Source organism: Meleagris gallopavo, chromosome 7, assembly GCF_905368555.1.
Source record: "Meleagris gallopavo chromosome 7, MGAL_WU_HG_1.1, whole genome shotgun sequence".
In the NCBI taxonomy this organism is placed as follows: domain Eukaryota; kingdom Metazoa; phylum Chordata; class Aves; order Galliformes; family Phasianidae; genus Meleagris; species Meleagris gallopavo.
Genome location: NC_139410.1, coordinates 17810565 through 17834387, shown reverse-complemented (window position 1 = coordinate 17834387; position 23823 = coordinate 17810565). Strand labels below are relative to the sequence as shown.

General features: G+C 35.4%; 1 protein-coding gene across 2 annotated transcripts in view; it reads left to right on the top strand.

Annotated features, from left to right (window-relative positions):
* Positions 1-23823, top strand: part of MYO3B (myosin IIIB) — a 196765-nt gene that overhangs the window by 53088 nt on the left and 119854 nt on the right. For both annotated transcript variants that reach the window (XM_085228887.1, XM_031554299.2), the window contains exon 11: positions 15708-15773. In XM_085228887.1, coding sequence (XP_085085013.1) covers positions 15708-15773 — 66 coding nt within the window. The remainder of the gene's footprint in view (positions 1-15707; positions 15774-23823) is intronic.

Below are 23823 nucleotides of genomic sequence, written 5' to 3'. Positions count from 1 at the left end.
GACATTGTATTCTGGAAAGGGTGGTTATACGTACCAGTGCAAAAAGGATTTTGGACCATGTTGCAAAGATCCTATATTTTAGGTGATTTCAATGGATAATGTCAAATAATATTTGTGTCAGGGATGAACTGAGTAATGAGAGGCTGGTGTTATCTTCATTATATCATCTGTGCCTAGAAAGCAGAGAAAGTTGTTTGTGTCTAAGATTATATCAAACATATGGATAAATAGTCTTTCTAGTCTAGCAGTAGGTCTAAAAATGAAGAGTATGCACTTAACAGACATCATATCAAAATGAGGTCTTACCTTATATCATTTTAATATATTTGAAAAAGTGGTAAGATATAATGAACATTTCTGTGTACTACATGAGATAGAGGACAATCAGCCCTAGAATTAAATTAGCTTGGTGCAATTTCCCTCCTCTCTTTCCTAAGCTATTTAGTTAACGCATAAACAGTAATGTAGTTGCATATGTCATCTCACTGATTTTGTCTTCCTATTCGTAAATTGTATACAAATAGAACTTGATATTGCAGATGCTTTTTTTGTTTGTTTGTTTGTTTTTGTTTTTTTTTGTTCAGATGTATTGTAGCTGTTGTGGTTTAATGTAGCAGGTGGCTAACCGCCACAGTCATTTGTGCACTCCTCTCCTTCCCAGTGGGATGGGAGGATAGAATCAAAAGGAAAAAAATACTGAGTAGAATTTGTGGGTTGAGATAAAACTATTTACTAAGATGGAGAAAAGGAAAAGGATAATAATTACGATGAATATTTATGAATATATATAACAAGCAATTGCTCAGCACCTGCTGACTGATGACCAGCTAGCCTGCCAAGCAGCAGAAGAGAGAGAGAGATGAACTCCCATCTCCTTCAAAACTCTCCTTCCACATGTTGTCATAGTATATTTGTTCTTAGGATGTTCATGGGAATTACAGTAGAACTAAATCATGCGTAGCATTTCATTGAGAAATGAAATGAATAATCATGAAAATAAACATGTCCAGCTCTCAGCTGTTTTCTGAGTAGACAAGAAGAATCACCTTTGGTATTCTGTTCTATTCTCAGTGCTGCACTCTAACCCTCTCAGAGCTGTAGGTAGAAGCTGAAATGCCTAGCAGATGTTTTTAGTGACTCCATATGCTATTCATTTCATGCATTAAATGCGCTTAAACTGCTTTAGTCAACCAGTTTCTAAAGTAAATTACTACTTTTCAAAATCTATTGCATAAGTAATAGTAGACAGCTAGGATATAGTAAATGTCCTTTTGTTTTGCTCTAGTGGAAAATTTCATGCTGACAAGGTCAAGCCCTGCAGTCTGAGCGCAGTCAAGTGACGATAGGCACATCCAGCACGAGGAGAGGTGGTAGATGGCCATCAACTAACTGTTGTCTCCTTTAGAAGTGAGAATATCAAATGTGGCTTACTTAGATTTATGAGGTAGAACTAGTTACAAAACTTTGCTTTAATTGCATGAATAAAAAATGCATTGTTTTTCGTGTTTTTAAAACTTCTCTCAATTTCTTGAAAATTTATATGGATGTATAGTAGATAGCAGCACTGCCTATGGTATTTCTGAGGCAGTAATACTATGAAGGCAAGAGATTAATCCAACATACAATGATTACTGATTTTAAGGAGGTTCTTGCTATGGTGCATGGTAAACTAGAGGTTGTAATAAAGTCTAGCCTGGCTGAAGGTTTTCTTTTTTTTTTTCTTTTTTTTTTTTTTTTTTAGTCTAGAGAAGTGCTTGTGCTCTGCATTTAAAATTAGTCTGAAGACAGTGAGAAGAGAAAATCAGTCAGTTATGAATAGTTAACAGCCAATTTTCCACTATTCAGCCAAGAGAACAGCTTCCTTCTAGGTAGATAATTCACGTGTAACATTGCTTTGCAGTAAAACATTTACTGTTCAGATAATTTTTATATGATTGATTAATATACTTTGTTATAGAAATAGATTCTTAGGCTAAAAATAGAGATAATCTAGGACTCATATTGCTCAGTAAAGAGCAAGGTAGCTTCACTTTCAACATATAAATCTGCATCATTACTAGAGGTTGCTGAGATGCTGCTGATGCCTTATTAGATAAGGTTTAGATAGATTACCTGCAGCACTAAACAATTTACTGAGAACAGAAAATGGGCTTTCAATTCAGACTAGAAATGAAACATCACAATTATGCAAGATGCTCTGTAACCTTGGAAACAATTGAGAGCAGTGACATCAGCAACAATTATGTGCAATTTTTGTCTTTAGTTTATCACCAAGGTAACCAGAGCAGATTTCCCAGCTTGAAATTTTAAGAATGTCTTTGCTCAGTATTAAGTGAGCATGCATGAAGCAGACTGTTTAGAGTCTGCTAAGTCTGTTAAAATTGCATTATGTTTCCCTTTCAGAATGGTCCATCAGGATTTAAATTGTGTAAACTGAAATCATTGCCCTCCCCCCCAGATCCTTTGAAACAGCTGCAGGCAAATGAAGCCTTCATTAGCGTGTTAAATTCTCTGATTGCTAGAAAGAAGGATAACATTGGATTCCCGTTGCTGAGAATAAGTACCAAGTATTGCAACTGTACATAGGGCCTATGAATTGCCTTACGTTGTTTTGGAGGCTGATATTCATCCACAGTTGAGGACAGATGATGTTCTGACATCAAACTTCCTTTAGGAAGGTTTGCATTAAAACCTAGAGACTTGTAGTCATTGCTGCTTGTTGAACAGCCTAGTATGACTTTCAGTTTCATGCATACTTCAGAGAGGATTTTTTTTTTCCGCACTGGGCCTTGCAGAATATAATATTTGAATTAAAACATTGTTGCAGAGGGGAAAAAGTTACTGTACCATCTATAATTATGATGAGATCGGGAAGAAAGGTTGGAGCCATAATGCTGACTATGTTCAGGCAGCATCTCATCTTTGTGTTGTTCAATTTTAGAGAGAAGCATTTTACTAGTAAGAGTTGGTAATCTTAATCAGTCATTCATGGAGACAAAAGGACAAACTGCAAAGATGTTGCCTTTCAGTTTTTACTTTAACACTGGAGTGCAATCTCAGGTTAAATTCACATCAAATAGCAACTTAGGAGTATATGTATAGACTTAAGTTGTATATTTTACCTGTGATATTTTTGTCAAATATTTCATAGAATCATAGAATGGTTTGGGTTGGAAGGTACCTTCAAGATCATCTAGTTCCTATCCCCTTGCTGTAGGCAGGGACATCTCCCTTCAGACCTGGTTGCTCAAAAAATGCTTCCAGGAAGGGGGGGCATCCACAACCTCATTGGGCAGCTTGTTCCACTGTCTTACCACCCTCACAGTAATTTCTTCCTGATATGTGGTCTAAATCTATCCAGTTTAAAACTGTTTCCCCTTGCTGCATTGCTACATGTCCTTATAAAAAGTTCGCCCCAGCTTTCCTTCAGGTACTGGAAGGCTGCTATGAGGTTTCCTCAGAGTCTTCTCTTCCCCAGGCTGAAGAGCCCCAGTTTTCTCAGCCTGTCCTCACAGGGGAGGTGCTCCAGCACTCTGATAATCTTTTGGCCCTCCTTTGCACCTGCTCCAACAACTCCATGTTCTTCTTGTGTTGGGCGCTCCAGAACTGGACAGGTGAATTCTCACAAGAGCAGAGTTAGAGTGGCAGAATCACTTCCCTCGACCTACTGGTCACAATTCTCTTGATGTAACCCAGCCTTTTGGGCTGCAAGCACACATTGCTGGCTTATGTTGAAACTTTCATCAATCAAACCTCCCAAATCCTTCTCCTCAGGGCTGCTCTCAAGCCATTCTCCACCTAATGTGTATCTATATTTCCTTTTTTTTTTTTTTTTAATACATGTTTTTCCTTTGCTGTGCACGTGAAACACACATTTGTTTTCTCGTGAGTTATTGTGTATTCAGCTTATGATTTTGAAAGGCCATCAGTACGCAGGCAATGTGCCATACTTGTGCCCTAGAGATTCAAGCTGGAACTTATTGTTTCAAGGAGGATAATGCAATTCTGTTAGTGTTTTGAGTGCAATCCTGAAGAAGTGAAACGACATTTCAGACCATTAGCAAATGGTTAATTTTGGAATTCGTTAGCTGATATTGCTTATAATGAATGAAAAAAATTAAATTAGATTTTTGCTTGAAAAAAGATAATCTACCATACTTTGGTATTGCATAGAGAATAAGACACCTTCCACATTTCATAGTACCAAAGCTTTTCGTGGGCTATAATTGAAAAACAGATGCCTTCCTCAGAAATAGAGTATTGATATTCATATTTGTAAAGGAATTATTTCAGTAATGATAGAAGGAGAAGAAAATAGAAGCCAAACTTTTTAGATGCTAGTCACAGTCTAACATGGTTATAATCATCTTTAGGATTGTATCAAATGTGTAATTGTTATTTTATTTTTGTAATAAGTATTTTCCAGAAACATGCAATAATAAACAATCTCACTATCTGCGGACATGTTTGGTGAAAATGAGCTGTGCCTTGAAAGGTATTGATTTGCTTGTTACAGTTTTCAGTTTGATTAATGTTAAAATTCCGAGGAGTATATTTAATCATTACTCATAATTAGTACAGTAATAAGGCATTAGGCGTATCTACACATTTACTATTAACAATTAATGTCTTATATTTCTTTCCTATCGCAGGTGCAATCATAAGTTAGAACTCAGAAAAATTTTAAAGAAATATTTATTGAAGTAGACATTGGTTATAAATCTTGATAACTGGTATTCAGAGAGTTAATAATGATTTCTCTGGATTTATTCTGTGCTGATGAAAGGCCATTCAGATTATAGCTGTGTTGCAGCTTCTCTCAAGAATCCTTCCAGGAGCTGCAAGCTTACAGTGCTGTTGTGAGGCCAAGAATAACTCCAAGGGAAGACACCAAGTACTGCATTCTGTGCAGGGGGACCACGTTTTACATGTGACCAAACTGATATGTAGTCAGACTAAATGACTGTTGAATGCTATGTGTGCAAAGGTCACAGTAGTATTGTGTTTAGAAAAAATATCAGGCAGGAAAGGGAGAAAAATGGAAAGAGAAAGAATGTGGTAAATAATGGTATAGTGAATTGGTTTGTTCGTCTGGTCCTGTGGTACCATCAGTACTTACATGGAGATAGCTGACTGACAGTGAATTCCCAGTGTGAATACCCAACTGCGAAAGTCTTGGGCAACCTCATCTGATCTCATTACTGCATCTGCTTTAAGCAGGAGATTGGAGTAGAGACCTCCCAAGGTCCTTTCCAATTGATATTAGTTTGTGCTGTGGTAGAAAGATTCACTTCATCCATGCTGGTATATAGGAGGAAATCTGAGAACAGGATAATTAATTTATTTGTCAGGCCTGAATGAGACAGTATTTGGACTAATTTTTCTGATGCTGTTAATAACCCTTCAAAAATAACATTGAGAGCATGATGGAAAAAAAAAATGATGGAAAAAAAATTATCTGAGAAGGAAAGGGAAAAGGGGAAAGGGGAAAGGGGAAAGGGGAAAGGGGAAAGGGGAAAGGGGAAAGGGGAAAGGGGAAAGGGGAAAGGGGAAGGGGAAAGGGAAGGGAAGGGAAGGGAAGGGAAGGGAAGGGAAGGGAAGGGAAGGAAAGGAAAGGAAAGGAAAGGAAAGGGGTTGGTAAAACCGGAAAAAAAACAAGTTATTTTTTCAGGAAAGTTGTGATTATTCTTGATGAGAATTCTTGTATTTGTTATATTGAAAAATTTATATGGCTTTATTAAAAAAAATTATAACAGATCTAAGAGAAAGTCAAAGGCAACTTGAACACAGCTCTTGTTTTCTCTAGGGTAGAGATATTTAAGGTTGTTACTTTAATGTACTTGGCAAATGAAGGATGAGATCCAATGACTGGAAGCTATATTTGGAAAAATTTAAATGGAAAATGTATCAGTTTATTTATGGTAATATTTCATAAGGGTGAATATTTTGATGAACAAGCTGACTTTCCTTTTCTTGTGATCATAAAACTGAGGTGAAATATGTTTGTTTACAAAATATTCTTCTTCAGTCACACTGATGGATTTGGTGCAAAATATATTACATGTACCACTTGATATGGTGATACTGGTCTAGTTTGGCCTTGGAATTGGGAGTCTCTGTAAGCATAGCTGAAAGCGCAGATGGTGTATGTAGGAAAGAACTGATAACCTTAGTTTTTGCCAACCAGCCCAGCTCCAATGCCATCTTAAACATTTCTTGAAGGGAGGACACAGTGCTGTCTTCTCTAGCATAATTGTAGGAGATTGTCTTAGATTGTGGCTGGAAAATCAGGCATGTGGTGTAGGAGAGAAATAAGACATATCTGTAGGAGAACTTGATTGGAAGTGACTCTTGTGCATTTGGAAGGGCAGTGCTTATCTTTGTGTGTGTGTGTGTGTGTGTGTGTGTGTGTGTGTGTGTGCAAACCTTGCTTTAGTTGTCTTGAGGGGGCAGGAACAACTTTCCTCTTGAGAGTTGATACCTGTGCTTTGGCATCCAGTAGTGCAGTCTGTGAGACTACTAGATAAAAGTAGTTATAATATCTTATATCTTTATACCTGTCTGACTAAAGTAGTTTGACTTTTGACTTTATGCAGTTTAGTTTTGTTAAATTAGCCAAAATGCAATGTCTAGGTTTCTTCATTCATAATTTAGGTTACATCAGATTCCCTTTTATCAGGCTATTCACATAATAGACAAGTGCTGGGTGAGGATGTTCTGAATTGCTAGAAACTAGCTTCATTGCACAAGCTGATGAACCATGATCTGTTGCTAGCATGCAAATGTGTCAGACTTTTACAGGCAGCATCTGCTTCAAGTGTCTAGGGAAACAAAAAGAATACAAACCACCCTACACTGAAACAAAAACAAATCTTATTTGATGCAAGTGAATTTTCTTCTATGTTTAGCCATTCTAGATATTTTAAAATTTACTGCTCGTGTCATGTTAACACATATATAATTTACTTTAAGTTCCTAATTATAATTCCTGTATTTCTATTACTTTAAAAATATTTTTCATTCTCAGCTGAGTTATTTAACAGTTGTTTAAAAGCTTTTCTTTTTTTTTTTTTTTTATTATCTTTATTTCTTACGTTTGGATATTAAAGCCCTGCAGAACTTAGTATGACTTTTTTAAAACTCCAGGTGCAGGTAATGTTCATTTAACTCAAATATGCTGTAATGCTCTTTGTGAGAGCTCTCTTTGAAGAAATCGGAATGACGGATCTGAACAGCTGTGTCAGAACTTTGCACTCCAGAAAAACCAGGGAAGACATATATGGTTTAACTGTTGTTAGATGTCTAAAAGGACACAAAAAGAGTGCTTGATTCTAGATACCATCAGAGTTCATTTGGAATGTAAGTACAGGATGTTTTCCTATGTTTTTAAATTTAAAATGTTGCTATAATTCAGATTATTAATCAGTGTGATAATATCTACTATAGGAAAAGACAGCTAAAACGTATTTTTGTATCCTCAACACTTACTGCTTATTGTATTCTATGCACTGTTTTTACCAAGGTTTTCACTGATACCCTAAGAAAATGAAATCCTTTCCCAGCTAAAGTCAATGGCAAAAATCTAACTTTATTTAGGACACTCAAATTATACATGAAGTTTATCTTCCATGGTTTGAAGAACATGCTTATCTCATACCTGATTCTTTATTTTAATATATTCCTCCAGTCCATTCCTCCACCATTAGCAACTTTGCAGTTTGTACCCCTTACCAGGATACTGCAGTCTGTTATGTAGTAACATTCTGTGGCAGCCACAGAAGTGACACTTTTCAAAACATACACTTTTAAAAGGTCTGTATTATATTTCTGTTTACTAGATTACATCCTTTGCTATTTTCTCATGTCATCTGCCTATGGCAAATGTCAGTTTTCTCTTAACCCGTGCAGAATGATTTACATCAGCTCTTTTCTGTCTTCCAACCATGTTTCATCACTATGCTACTTCAAATATTATAATTATCTTTCTTCTAAAGTTACTTTCTCAATTCTGTCCTCTTTGGTCCCCAAAAAGGTGGTGCTTGTGTTTATTAGTTTTCACTCCAGTTGTAATCTACCATGATTCCTGTCATACAGTGTTTTTTAAAAGCAAATCAAAATTTCAAGTGTTTTGAAAGAAAGCTTACTGGAAGAAGGAATAGGACAGAAACAAATTCTATTTTATATACAGTCCTCGTGATCAGAAGGCATATTACCTGAAAAGAGAACAGGTCTTGCACATTTCTTTATGGTTTGGCATTTAGTCAATTGCTTTACAATCTTTGTAACATTCCTCATAATGTTCCATTGGAAACATGCCACCATCAACTAATGTATTCCTTCCATAAATATTCAATTATGAACCCGACAGGTAGAACAATCAGAATAATATTTGTTCTTACAATGCTATGAACCAGACTAAACCAAAAACAGTAAGTTCTGAGTAAAAAAAATATAAATAAAGAATAATCCTTGTTTCCAGTTGAAAATGCAGTCTGCTTGTTTTTATCAACCATTATTGAATTCCACATTCAGTACTAGCCGTATCAATCGTATGGTAATAAACTTATTTTATGGGGTCACTATTTTTATTTCTATGGATCCTCAACTAAAACATTCCTCTATCTGTGAAATAGAAGGATAAGAGTGTTTTCCTCTTTGAAAATAAGAGCTAAATTAATAAAAGTAAAGAACACAAGAAGCAAAAAATGTTGCCCAGTATATCATAGAAGCTTACTGGCAGAGATAGGCAGAACAGAAAATCTTATCTACTGATCCCTCATTCAGAATCTGAATGCTTTATTGAGATGAAAGTTACTCTTTGGTTTGGCATTTTTGGGGCCGTAGAATCATAGAGGGAAATTACCCCGAAGGCTGATCTTGCTTCTTTGTAACAGCATCACCAATTTCTCCTCAACTATTTCTTGCTTTCTCTGCTTGCGCTTTCCTGTTATCATATCTCAGTGGTCTCTTATAACTGTTTGTCTGAAATTATTAAAGACTTTTGCTCACATTAGTCTTCAAGCCCTTTTCCTCCATTTCTTAAATTAAAGAATTTATGATGTCTATGTTAGTTTTCCTCTTGTTGAGCCAAATTTTAGACAACTTTCCAAGAATGGATATGCTCCACTGGGCAGCATCCTCATGCATGAGGTATAATCGGGCCTCATGAACTGATTGGTATACATTGGGAGTTTGAAACATGTACAGCTGAATTGCAGTTAGAAATTTACCTGTGTGATTTTCACTTTCAGATTTTAAGATACTTTATTTTCTCAGACAACACTACAAATATGCCCTGTAATTGCAGTATTTTACTAATCCAACTACAAAATTGTAGTGTCGAGACAACACCATATGTGTTTCAGCCAGGCAAAGGAGCATTACTGTCCCGTTTGATTTCACTGCAACTGACATTTCTCCTCCATTTCAGATTCACAGAGCCACGGTTTTAATAGAAAAGCAAAATACTATATTGCAGTCAAGATGTGAATTGATTACAAATAAAAATCTCTATTTCCTTTGTTTCAATTGCTGTTGATTTGCTGGTGCCTCTTTAGCTCTCTGAAACTTCTGTGAATAACTGAGATGATAAAGCATAATTATAATTCAGTTATGCTATCTATTTTGAACCTTGACCATTGGAATGCAAAACTGTGAGTTCACCTTCATCCAAAAGTATTTCTGAAATAAAATATTTGTTTCTGTCTCACTGAAGCCGGAAAATGAATCTGAAAACTGAAGAGTAAATGACAGGAATAAGTGATGCCTTGTCAAGTCCTAAAAAAGGACTAATGAAAGTGCAGCTGCCAAATCTGACTGAAATCAGTGGCCTGTGAATTGCAATGTTCAAGGGAAAAAGTCAAAGATAACCCAGATGTTCCCAAGCAGAACACTTTGCAATACTTTTTCATCCATTTTATTTCTGTCTGTATAAGCTAAAAAAAAATCCATAATTGAGATTTTCTTAAATGCATTTTCTGAAGGTTATAATTTGACCTTCAAAATGATGTAATGTGGCTAGCACATTATTTATTTCTGTATTCATTACTTTAAAGATGACTTTTATGTACCATTTCAAGTACAGGATTGTTCAAGTGAAGGAGATTTCTTAGGGTGTTGCTTTTGACAGGCTCTTTTATATCCTTCCTGAAGTGCTTTTCTTTTGGCAATACATAAAATGAATCCTGAAAATCAAAAGGAGATTTGTGCATAATTCTGAATCTGACTACTTTTTACCTTTTTTTTTTTTTTTTTTTTCTTCTCATTATGGTGGATGTCAAAATATTCTGAACCGGAGACTTGTGAATAAATCTTCGGTTAAATCTGTTTAAAGAGATATTTGATATTTTGTTCATTTTCGGATTTACATTTGTTTTACAGCTGTACCTGCTCATTGTTAATCCACCTGTTTACTTAGAGGCAGCAAAATAAATAGAGTTATGTAAAATCATAAGTGAAAGGGAGTAAGTGTGTGTGGATTTACATGTCACAGTGTGCAGAGCCATCATTCTTTTCTGAGAAAGAATGGAAAGAGATACTCCATTTGTATTACCCTGGATTGGGAGCCTTTGTTACAAAAAAAGCTTTTAAAGTGTGTGGTTACCCTAAAGCCTGTCAAACAATTATTATCTTACAGTCTTAGTTATTTGTCAGTTTTATTTTCAACTCAATATAATTTTTTAAGCCCTTAAATTCAGACCAGACTTTTGCATTTTGTATAATCTATGAAATATACAGAACATTCATTCCAGTGTGATAATATCAAACATAACTTTCTCTGTATTTAAAAGACAGTGAAGTACTTTAGCAAGATAATCACTTTTTACAGCGAGACAGTAGGGTTATGTATGCTGCTTCCTCTTAACTGTTTTCTTGGTAGGTTTTAATGTTCTCAAGCTAGGTCTAGATCTTGGTTTAAAGCAGCATATTTTTGTTATAATTAAGGTACTTTAACTTTATTTCAGAAAATATGCCTTTGTTCTAGTAGATAATTCGTGAAGTCCTGTGATAAAAGTTTTGAACTAGATAGTTACATGAGGAAACATTCCTTTCGAGAAAAGGGAGAGAAGAGGTGAAGTACAAAAGTAAATTTGTCAGGAACATGCCTTTTACCCTTTCTCTCTTCTTCCATCTTCTTTTGAAAGAATAATTTCAAAGGCCTGCCTTCAAATACACAGAGTATTTTGTGCTGATTCTCCACTCCTGGAGGCATCTAAACTACAGTTTCTGTTAACCTTACAGAGCTGAAACCATACCCTGCATCCTGCTGAGTGAACATTGCTGAAATATAATAGTGAAATTCAATCAAACCTGAGTACACTTTAATAGGAGGCAGATGAATGGGAGAGTGTTTAGGATAAGAGTTTTTCAGTTAGTTCAGTGGAAAATTCATATTTGTTTGAATGGTCTGTAGACTGGGAGATCCTCTGAGTCCTGTTAAGGATCCTTTTGTTATTTTCAGTGGGTTGCTCAAGATGAGGATGCTTTACAAAGGTGCAACTTTAAACTAATATGAGAATTTTTCAGGTAATAATTGATGTCAAATATTCACTTACCTAAATACAAATCACTATTTATATGTAAACTTTTATAAAGAAATCTCACTATTACACATGGTTCACTTTCTGCTTTTTATATGGCTATTTCACGTAGCATTTGGAAATAGGCATGGATGACTTAATTTCATTTAAATTCTGTCTTCATACAATGTAGGTGACTGTCAACAGAATTATTCTTTCTAGTTGCCCTGTTTCAGTTAGCTAAAAAAAAAAAAAAAACCATCACAGTTTGTATGTATGGGGCTGTAGCTGACAGAGCCTGTTCATGGTGACAGATGTTGGAGGTTCATCTGCTAATTTCTCTATTAGAAACAGTATAGTAGGCTGATGATACAATCTGGTCATTGGAGGTTCTATCTTAGTTTTTGTTTGTATGGTAAGTTTACTAAAGTAGCTTAAAAAGCAGTGGGTGTTTTTTTAATTTTTAAAATTTTTGATAGATTTATTTTAAGATGAAAATATTTACTTTCCATTTGCAGTAACAATCTAATATCTATGATCTGTAATTAGGTTCCCAGCTTACCATAAAGGAGGAATGATGCTTACTGAACTGTATCGTTGTCCTTATTGTGGTAAAATGGGTGATTTTTGTTTTACCAGCTGTGACTTTGGAGCAAGCTGAATGATGGGGAACATGTAAAGTCCAAGTGATTAACATATTTCCAGCACTTAACTATATGTGTGTCATTCAGAATTCAGCAGCAGGTCTTGCTTGATAAGCTTGCTCTTGTCTTCGTGTTGTAAGGAACACTGTGCTTCTGCATGAGGTCTGTTGTACAGACAGAATCTTGAGTCCTTACTGAACCAAAACTCCCTGTGAAAAATGGCATCACTATTACTATGGAAGGTGCTGAATACGAGGGTAGACCAGTTCCTCACAAGAACAGTACATCTTCCTGAGGAAACAGAACTTGTAGTTCCATGACTAATTTTTAATTGTAGAGCGAAAGGATAAAAGACACAAAATTGGGAAATACATGGTTGGTTACTTGTCTTGTATCAAACAAGAACATTTTTGAAAGACAAGCCCAATTATACCTGCTTTTTGAAATAGTGTATCTGCTGCTCCCACTAATATATCTATTTATCCCAATTTCCATCACTTATAGTAGAAAATGAGTCTGTGTTGTCCTTTAACTTATCGTATATGTGGCCAAGGTGATTGAAAGGTTACATGCAAAGTGTTCTGATTTTGTATGCAAAGGGTAGAATAAATTATCTCAGCAAGTTAACAAGAAGCAGATTTTAGTCTATCTGTGAATGTGTTCTGAGTATCGCAGAAGCTTCCTCGATGTTGGTAAAATTCAGGGATGTCAGAAATATAAGCTAGTGTCACAAATGGCCTTAGTTTTACCTTTGATGAGCCACAGTGATGAGACAAGTGCTGTGTTCCTCTGCAGTTTGGCATCTGATAACACTGAGTCTTTATACTTTTCCTCTTTTAAGTGATACAAATTGCAGATGTTTTGATCGATTATTAATTTCAAACTGCAGAGGGCTTAGTGTGCTCACAAAAAAGGCTTAAATACTTGAATAGAGTGTTACACTTGCATACCTTGCCTAAAAGTTGGATTTGAATTGTATGACAGGAGTGCACTTAGGAGGTGCCATCGAAGTGCTGATGTTTTCTGCCTTCACCATGAAAGACGCACTGTGATACCTTAGATAAACAGACTGTAGGGAAGCTTAAATGACTGTCATGATCGTTCCTGGAAATTATTTATGGTTACAATGCCAAAGTAGGGTAACCCTGTTTTGTACTTTTATTTTGGTAGTGTTTTCCATCAAAGGGTCCAATATGCTTTACAGATTGGTGTTAGGAATTAATGTACTGGACATGTATGTCAGCCCAATATTTAGTGATTTTAAGAACAGAGGGGGTTACCAATTCTATGATTTTACTATGAAAACACTAAGAGAAACATAGGATCTTCTGTCAACAATACAAAAGCAAAAGCATCAAGCTCAAGAAAACATCTGTAGAGTTACAGAATTCATGATCACCTGTATGTATATTCATGATCACGATTTGGCATAAGGCATACTTGTCTACCTCTGAGATAGTGTTCAGTGAATGCTTAGTAGCTTAGTGATTCATTGGACATAACGTATTCTGTGTGGTTAAAAACATTACTTCCTTCATTAGTCATTAACCTGCAAATGAGTAAATACATTTCCTGAATGACATCTGCTCAGTTGGTCTGTTCTTCCGTGGTGAAATTCCACTTGTTTCCTTCATAACATCTGCAAATATTTTAAGTCCTATGTGTTGTTTTATCTTTTTTTGAAGAAGTTCTTTGTGAGACTATGAGTAGTGTCTCCAAACACTATGTTTTTTGTAAACACCGTTGTTACCACCATGGCAAGACTTCAAGAACGGTGTGAATTGGGAAGACAGACCTACATGTTTCGTGAGCAGTAACTGAGCTTTTGCAAAAGCAAATTATTTTGCAGTGAAATTCAGAATTTCATGATAAATATTCAGTAGATAGTGTTGGTATCATTCTAAAAAGAAACACAATTTACTTCTAGGCAATACAATAAAAATTTGTACTTATCAGAATACCAATTATCAGATTTATTTTCCTGTCAGAGTAGTTTTCCTGCAAAATAAACACTGACAACAGACCTGGTGCTAATCTGGCCAAGAGCCCCTTAAAATTGTCTGCAGAGGTCATGTATATGGATTGTGTAAGCTGATAAAAAATTTTCATTTTATGGAAAGTTTTACCTCTCTTGTATATAGTTGATTTTTTTTCATTGTACGAAGGCTGCTCTGAAAATGATTCCCACATGTAAATTTGATAAGGGGTACACATCTCCAACATTCTGAATTTCTTCACAAAGAAAATTGTGTTCCTTGAGTCTCCTATAAGAAAGGAGAAAAGTAATAACACAGTCGTCTCAGAAAACGACAGTTTGCAGTGAAATTAGATGACTGCATTTCTTTTGAATAGATATAGATGAACAAAAATGATGCTACTATGACAAACCCACATGGTATCTTCTTTTTTTAAATTGATTTTTTTGAGAGTAATTGTTAAATGTAACTATTTTGAATCAGTTATTGAAAAATTCAAGACCTCTAAGCAGATAAACACTAATTTATATTGTATTTATGCTGTTTGCCTTTTTGCATTGTGAGATGTTTCCAAGCAGTGTCTTTCTGTCAGATGTGTCCCTCATATAAATGGTACGATTCATGGTATAATCCAGACTATTAGTGGATGTTTCTGTTTTTTGAATAAATCATATGTGATTTTGAATAAATCATATGTGATTTTTTTTGTCACATCAGTAATATGTGATCCATGGAACTGAGCCCTCAAACGCAGCAAAAAAATAAGTTAGTAAGAATATATAAAATAAAAGTTTGATTTTAAGACTTCTAAATAGTCTGCAATACTTACTAAAAGTTAGGTTGCTGAAAAAACCTCTGGGAGGTAATAACACAGTTTGTAATTCATGACCACTTCTTGCTATAGGCTGGTTCACTGAAATTTAGTCCACTTAAGGTGACCAATAGGCCTTACTGTGTATGTTTATGTAATTTAACTGTAATGGTCAGAAAAGAATCATATGCCAAGTAACATGGAACCCATCAGAGTTTCAGATAATGCTTGTGGAAGAGACAATACTGCACTAAATGTCATTTTAAAAATAACATCCATTTTTAATAGCATTTACAGCATGGAGACTTTATCTCCTAAATCATCCAAACTGATGAAAACCTGGATAGAAATCTCACAATATGTTGATAGCTTGGTATCTCTTATTACAATAACCATACTTAAAAAACTCACAGTCAGCATCAGTAATCTGGGGTAAAGTGCTTAAGGAGTGTGATGGCTAGGTTAATCTTCCAATCTAAGTTGATCCTTACTGAGTCAGGCTGAATTAAAAGGGAAATATTGCGAAGCATACTGTGAGCTATACTCACTGCCAGCTTCAAAGGTATTGACATAAAAGGAGAAGGACATGAAAAGAGCAAAACTGTCAATGAAAAAGCAGCAGCAAGAAAAAATGAACAGGCATTACATTTTCCATCTTCTTTTTAGTCCTAGTGGGCACAGTATTATTTTTGTTGAATATATCTGAGAAAATTCTTATAAACAGTAAGATTCTAAATCCCAAAACTTTGTTTTTCAGAAACCCTCCTCCTACTTTGCTGCACCCTGAAAAATGGTGCAGAGGATTCAACCATTTCATTTCACAGTGAGTATTATTTGTTTCAAAACTAGCTTATTCAGAAACTCACTGTTTTTCAGATGTTGAAAGCTATTCAGCAGTTCCATCTTTTTGTGTAATTTGTTTCACAGCTTCTCTGAACTCCTTAGTTAGCTTGCTTCTTGACTTCATGATAGAGTTGGAGCATATTTATAAATATAACTGATTTCCTTGATGGTTTTGCAGAGGAGTTTTGTGTCAAAGAGAAAAAGGGTTAGTGAAAATGGCCGCTGGTCAGTTTAAAATAAGAATTTAAAAGACAAGAAAGAAAACAGTTGCCTTTTTTTCCACTTTACTAATATTCAGTGAGTTGTGTACCCAACATGCATATGAACAAGAGTTGTACAAATACTGTGACATGTTCCACAGATGCTAAAGAATTTCTGGATGTGATATTATCAAACACTGTGAAGTTTCTACTGTCCAGATAACGAAATACTTTGAACAGTGCTCACCAATACTGATTTTTCAGGATAGATTTGAATATCTGTAAATTTCCATTTTAATCTATTGTGTATCAGTGTATCTATAGTCTCTTGTGGAGTAGTACAATATCTGTACCTAACAACTTTTTCAGTCAGTTTTGTAATAATATCTTCCCATTTTAAAATAAGTTATGAATGGAAAGATTAATGCAAGTTTTATAAACAATTTAAAAAATATATATTCCAGTTCATCATGCTGATGCTTAAATTGACCAGGAAGGTTAGGCAAAATATAATGTTTGGCCTGCAGTAGACAGCTGTTTTTATCATTACTGCATTGTGACCCAGGATCTCTTCCAGTATAAGTAGTAGAAGTACATCCCTTTGAAGCAGATTGAATTAAGTTCTGTTTCTCCATTATGCATGTCCTTTTTTACTCATCAGTGTACCTGTAATCTGTGGTGGAATCAGTGGTTAACTATGAAAGTCACTATGTTGTGGATGAATTACATTCTATTACAGAAACCATTCTTTTTACAGTATTTATGGATAGTACCCTATATTTTGGGGTACTCTGGCATCAGTGGCTCTTCCTTTTTAGAAGTCTCGTCTGAGAACAGGATAAAAAATCAGATTTAACATTTGTTCAGTCCTTCAGTTCAACGTATATTGTTTTTAATCTTGTCCTTTCAATTTTCGATATCTTACAATTGTATATTTGTTTTTAATTACTTTTGCTTAATTACTTCCTTTCACTAGCAACATCTGCAAGTCTACAGATCTTGCTTTTAATTTTTTACACTAACATACAATGAAGTTGGGAAGCATACTCATATGCAATCCCTTAACATGAAGAGATGCAGCAGTTGTAATACAAACACAAATCTTTTAGCTGTTACTGTGAGCTGAGCTGTTGGCTCATTTATGTGTATTAGTTACATATTTGATGACGCTTGCCTTGTGACAGCTTAGTTTATGATAAATTAAAAGCAATGGCTGTATAAATTCCATACTGTCCTTTATCCATATGTTGGTACCTTGTCTGATATTCCTGTCGCCCTTGTGATGAGTGGTTAGCTTTGGAATAATTTCATTATCTACCTCCTTCCGGATGGCTAATGTGATTTGCATAACAAGCTTATCTGGTTCAAGTTGTGGGCCAGACCTTGTACTGGCAAAAAAACAAGCATTCATCTGTTCCTAAGCATATTTCTGACTTCAGTTCTATTGACACAATAATTTTATCTATGCCAAGATTGCCAAACCTGGTCATTGTAACCTTCCCCACCCTCACCCTCCCGTCCCCCCTTTGTCACTTCTTGAAATGCCAGAATGTTTTTCACTGTCTGAAGAAGCATTTTACTTACAAATGTTTTCTCTTGTATTAGAGTGATTTGCAACATGACTGAGCTGGAAGTCGGAGTTTACTTTCATGGTTAGCTCTTTAAACTGTTAAAGCAACATACTATTTTTTCAAAAGTTTTTTTTAGCTGTGATTCTGCTGTTCCAAGAAAGATGTTATTGTGGCAGCACAATTATTTGAGATACATGCTTACGAAGTCTGAAGGTAGGGCAGGTCAAGGAAGTTAATAACTCAGTGAATTTATTTTTATATTTCCAGTGTTGCTAAGCTTGACTCAAGAAGAGGACTGTAATGTGTGTAGCTAATATATTTTTTTTAATTGAGAAGATACAACTTCAGCCAAGACATATTTGGCAGATCAATTTGTACGTGATATCTACTGAGATACACGCAGCGAATTACATAGGTTTAAACACATCAGTAAAGTTCTGTGTATGGCTATTTATTTATACTAATACATGGACTAATGTAATAGTCCATGAAGAGCTTGGCTGGTCTACTTACAATGTGAGAAAGAATTATCTGTTTATTTTTAAAGACTTATTAATAGAGATTACTATTTCTATTATAAGGCTGAATAAATAACCACATCAATTATTGGACGATTGGCTCCTACAAGTGGTAGACTTTTACTTATATTCATTTCTGTGCTCAAATATAATACCGCTTTTGAAGAGTACATTCTGTCTATAAATGTTTGAGAAGTTAATTCCTTGATAGCTACAGTGTAGACATTACTGTTCTCTCAAGATTAAAATGTTTACCACCATTTCAGACATAAAGTGGTTCAGAATTCATTCATTAAATAACATAGACTTTATGATAAAATGAATTTTTCAAAAGTCACTAAAATTAGCCTGTATGCTGCAAATAATATTCTCAGCAGTTTAAATCTTGACTGATCTCTAGGGGCAGATAGAAGCGTTAATATAGTTTTGGACCAGGAGGATACAATAACCTTTATTTACATTACATCACAAAATGGTAATCTTAATTAAAATGAGCAATGGCGTCTCCAGAGACAGACATTCTCCTTTTAAATTTATTTAACCAATGATGAGCTATTGTGGATCTTTGAATTAGTCTTTCATGAAATGGAAGGACTTCAAGAATTAAGGAATTCAGGAAGTAGTAAAGTCACAATGTGAAATTACAGGATTTATGGTCATCATTTATCATCAGAAAGTAAAGTTTATTTCAGCAGTGGTATTGTAAATACAATACAAATTTAATTTTCAGTCTCAATATTCTTAATTTTTGCACTCATTTTTAAAAAGCCTTACAAGCTGCATTTCATGTTGTTGAGTTTACATCAGAGTGATTCAATTAAGAAATCATACAGAATATATAGCTTGTAAATGCTCTGAATGCATATCAATTTTTTCACAATCTAAGCAGTTGTTTAGTGACATTCTGTTTCTATTACATAAAGACAATTTTACTGCTTCTGTCACTGAGAGCATGATATGTAGTTGACATAATTCATTAATTTCACAGTGTTAGAAAGACCAAGAGGTTTGCAAATGAGAGAAAGATGCAAATTGCTATGCTGTAAGGTTACCACCAAATCTGAAAATTTTACATTTTATTCATGACTATAGTCATTGAGAATCCATATGAAGATTCATTTGAAATGCTAAATTGTAGTACCTGACAAAAGAACTCCAATACGTTTGGGTGTTGCATGAGACATTTTTGTACAGATGAATGGTCATACATAATGGATACAATTATTTTTAGTTTTTTAATGAGCAGTTTTAGGAAAAAGCCACAATTTTACATAGAAGTGAGAAATTCCTATAGAAGTTTGAAGCCCAGACTCTGTAAAGAATAGTGCTAGGTCCTATGAATGTCATAGCATCTAGATCTTTCTCTCAGTAGATTGCTGAATTCCTTATCATTAACAATGAATGGTTGTTGTTCTCATTTTCTTTCGTCTGTTTGTTCACTGGCTTGCTATTCCCACTGTAAAAAAAAACAAACAACAAAACCCAACAACAACAACAAAAAACAACCAACAGTTTACTTACTAAGGATAGTGCAGGAAGAAAGATGTGCATCTGTGCTAGAGTGACAAGTCTATTTGGGGAGCATTAGCAATTTTAGAAATAGTGTGTTACAGAAGAGATTGTAGAATCAAAGACAGCATGTGAAATAGTTGTCTGATGAGATACTTTCCTTACTCCTTTTTTTAAACTTCTGTGTAACTAAGTGCCAAAATCCTGCTTGTGTTTTATAGCTGAGCAACATCTCAGAATCTGCATTTAGTATCTAATCTGTCAACCTCTTGTCTAGTTTTTCCTTGCATCCAGGGTCCTCTTCCCATGATCTCAAAGTTTCTGCCCATTTTGGTAGAAGCTCATTTTTCAACCACTCATTTGTTGTCATTTGCCCATGATTCTGAAAAAAAACCACCCAAAAAACCAAACCAAAACAAACAAAAAACAACAATCCACCACCAACAACTGTTGCCATTTCTTTTCGCCTCTGATTGGTACTTTCTACCATACTCCCTTCTGAAAATGTTCAGAACTTTTAGCCCAAATTTTACCCTAAACTGCTCCAGTTTTCTTCTTGACTGATTCCAATCTAGAACAAAAGTAGAATACGTCTGTGCTAACTTTGTAGTAGTTTGTTTTTAGGGGTGAACTTATCCCTTCTAGTTAAACTAATCTTGTTGTCAAAGGAAGAGTTTCACATTTGTTCAAGACAATCCATGTTTGTTTGGAAAGTGTTTTTGATGGTATGAAAGGCAAAAGTGTGGAAACATGATAAACAGTAAGAATTTGACTTGTAAAAAAACACAAAACAAATAATAATCCCCAGTTTGTCTGATAATAGTTCCTTCACATTGGACTAATTAAGCAGCAGGAGAATAGAAATGCCTCATTCCTCTCAGCTGTACTTGCATAATGAAGAAAAAAGTTTAATTCCTAGTTCTACAGCTAGAAAAAAAGGATGTCTTGCTCAAAGGCACCTAGTAATCAGAAGCAGAGCTGAGCATGGAGCAGTACTGATAGATGAAGGCAAGCTTCAGGGAGAAAAGGATATGTCAGCTGTCGTCTTGTGGGCCATGGCATCCAGATCAGGTCTGGCACACAGGAGTGGTAGGAATGTTGCTGTTGCCTGTGGACCCCCAGTTAGTAGAACTAATCTGGTCTCATCTGCCCAGGCGATTGCTATCTAGCTTGTGTGGAGGCACATCAGTGTGGCCACAGTTGGAGTTTCCACCTTTGGAGAAGAGGGCATCAAATGGTCAGTTTAATGGTGTGTAAGAGAGAAGACTTTTCTCAATTCCTCTGTGATTGACGTAGTGTATCTACGATTCCTATTTCAGTGGCACTGAATGCTTTGCCTCTGTTCTTTTCTTCTTTCTGCTATGATAGGGGATGTAACAGAAATATGCTGTGAGCACCTTAAGTATGCTTTCCGTATCTTCTAGCTTCTGTATGCTCCATCTGCCTCAAATCAGCTGCATGGTGTCATTACAAAAGGAGATTTGACCTAAGGGAGAATGTTTGATACAAAATGCAAAATGTACTGTTTGTAATAAAAAAGCTTCAATTGTAAAAGCTTTTTGTGTTCCCAGGTGTGCAAAGACAGGCCAAAGAAATAGAGTAGACTCATTGCTGGTAAAAGGCTAGAAAAACCCTGATTTCACGGTACAGTGAATAAATGCATTTGAACATTTTTGATATGCTTGCTAGAATTGTTCTCATGAATTTCAGGTGTTTCTAATAAAGCTTCAACTAGAGCAAAGTTTGACCATTACAAGAACTGAGGGAGGTGCCACTGCATGGTTTCCCATTTTTTCTTCCCGAACCACCTATATGAGCCAGAACAAACTGCCATGTCTACTCAGCCCAAAGGAAGCTGGGAAACCTGTTGTTATAGTTGAATCTGTAGAAGAGAGAGAAATCTATTTGCTACACCTGATTTTACAATTTCAAAGTTGTGCGAACCTTTCATAGGTTTCAAGTGTGTGTTCTAAATTACACTCTACGGTGCTTCATGTTAAAAATGAAATGGAAAGATTTGTTTAGAAAACAGGTGCTGGTGACATTTCAGTATTAAGTGTTGGTCTCATTGCTAGGTAAGATTAGTTATTTATGACATTTGCTACCAAAAAGCAGATCAATAAAGACATAAACATGTTCTGAGCATCAGAATTTATGTTATGCATCTGGTAATTGACTACTTTGTCATAAATTCAGACTTTCATCCTAGCAGCAAAGGAAGAACAAAATCCTTGTTATTTATCATGGTATGCTCATTCAAGACAGGAGATCTGTTTAGCTTATAACATATCCTCAGAGCCAGCATTCCGTTTTTCCAGAGAGGCAGCTATATATAGTTCTGAAGATAAGGTTATTTGTATCTTGTGTGTCCTGCTGAATTAGGACCATTACCAGAAATGCTGTTGGCAGAGCTGTCACAGGTTTTTAGATCATTTTTTGCAAACGAGTGACCTACAGCAGTGGAGGGTGGGCAAACCCATTCCTAGGAGGCTTTAGGGCAGCAGGCGTATCCCTTCGTCATTCAGAATGTAACACAGGCGATGGCTGCTCTCCACCTCTCTCCTGCATGTGACTGATTCGTGTCTGCTACAGCTGCACATGGTACGCAGATAGGAGGCACAGTCAGTGTGCTGGATAGAAGCAGAGCATTTTAGTCAGTTAAAAACAACCAAGGTGCTACTGGCTTGATCTGAAAAGTTCTTATGCGATAAAGATAATTATTATTTTCTTTAGAGATGCTGAGGTTCTGAGTTCTCTTTTTTTGTTTCCTTTCCTAGAAAGGATTAAGTATGTCTAAGGAGACTAATTTTGAATATGATGCACCATCATAGCAATGAGTACATGCTACAGTATCCCCAAATGCTCATTTTTATGACAGTAAATAGCTTCGGACATTAAAAGTCTGTACAAATAAAACATTTGATAAATAGTACTGGAGAATGAGGTCTGTTATGTACACAGATAAGAGCATGTTTTATCACACCAACATGCCATTGTTTAATTTTACATGAGCAGCATTGTTCAGACATAACATGACATAAATGTCTATGCATTTTCTCTAGGAGGGAGGCTGCATACAACAGGTAGCAAAACCGAACACATCAGTAAGTCCTCAGAAATAATAACATGACCTATATTTAATAGCAGTCAGCAATCAATACAGTGGTAGTAGTAATCCTCAAATAATTGTCATTTTTCTCTGCTTAAATATTCAGTACTTATTCCAGATGTGCAAGCTTTGTCGATAGATTTTGTCTTGTTTTACTCTATCTATGAGAGTTCATGGAGAAGCCCTTACCTGCAATCACTTCTAGTCATTTCCTATACTGACTCAGCTCTGGTTTAGCTGTCCAAATTCTGTCCCATGAAAAGCTCATGTTAGCAATATCCACTTTGACTAGGATTCATTTTCTAAACATTATTTTCAAAACAATTCAACTGAACCTTTTTTATTATGAACTTAATTAAGAAGTCCCATAGTTTGAAGGGTATTAGTACGTATTGCACCATGTTTGTCTTCCATGCACAGCGTAAGACACATTTGCTGTCCTTTTATGGCGCAAAGGCAAAGAAATACATATGTTTAACATAGAGGGTGGAAGTGGTTCACTGAATAAAACTCCTTTCCTTGCATGCTGCTATTGGAAAAGCTGCTGTCAAGAACAAATATCCCACCCCAGCCCGACTTCTGAAATTTGGCACTGCAGTGATTAGACAACATCTTTTAAAGGATAAAACAAATTTGTTCTTCACTTTGTACTCACTGAGGATAGATATTACATAATGAGCAACTTCTTCAAAAACAATATTTTTTTTCTTAAAACAACAAAGTAACAGCTAAAAAAATTCTGTAGGGAAGAAAGTGAAAAATTTCTGCCTCTTTATCTCTCATATAAGTTACTTGGTTTGGAACATCTTTAGGAAGAGAAAAGACTGGAAAGTTTCTTACTTAGTGTCTGCTCGTCTGGTTTTCTAGGCAGGAGCGCAACCCAATTCAGGTTATCTTCTTGATTTCATTAATCTTCCACTGTGGAACAACCTTCTAATGGGAAAATACAAGAAAGTTACAAATAAAATCCTAGAACCTAACCTTCTTTTTCCCATATAGAGAAACAGTCACAAAAATATGACCTAATTCATTCTGCTTTTTCCTTTGGGAAATCTCTTCTTTGGATTCCCAGCTAATCCGTCTCTTCCTTTGGAGAAACCTGGTAACTATTTTATCTGTATTT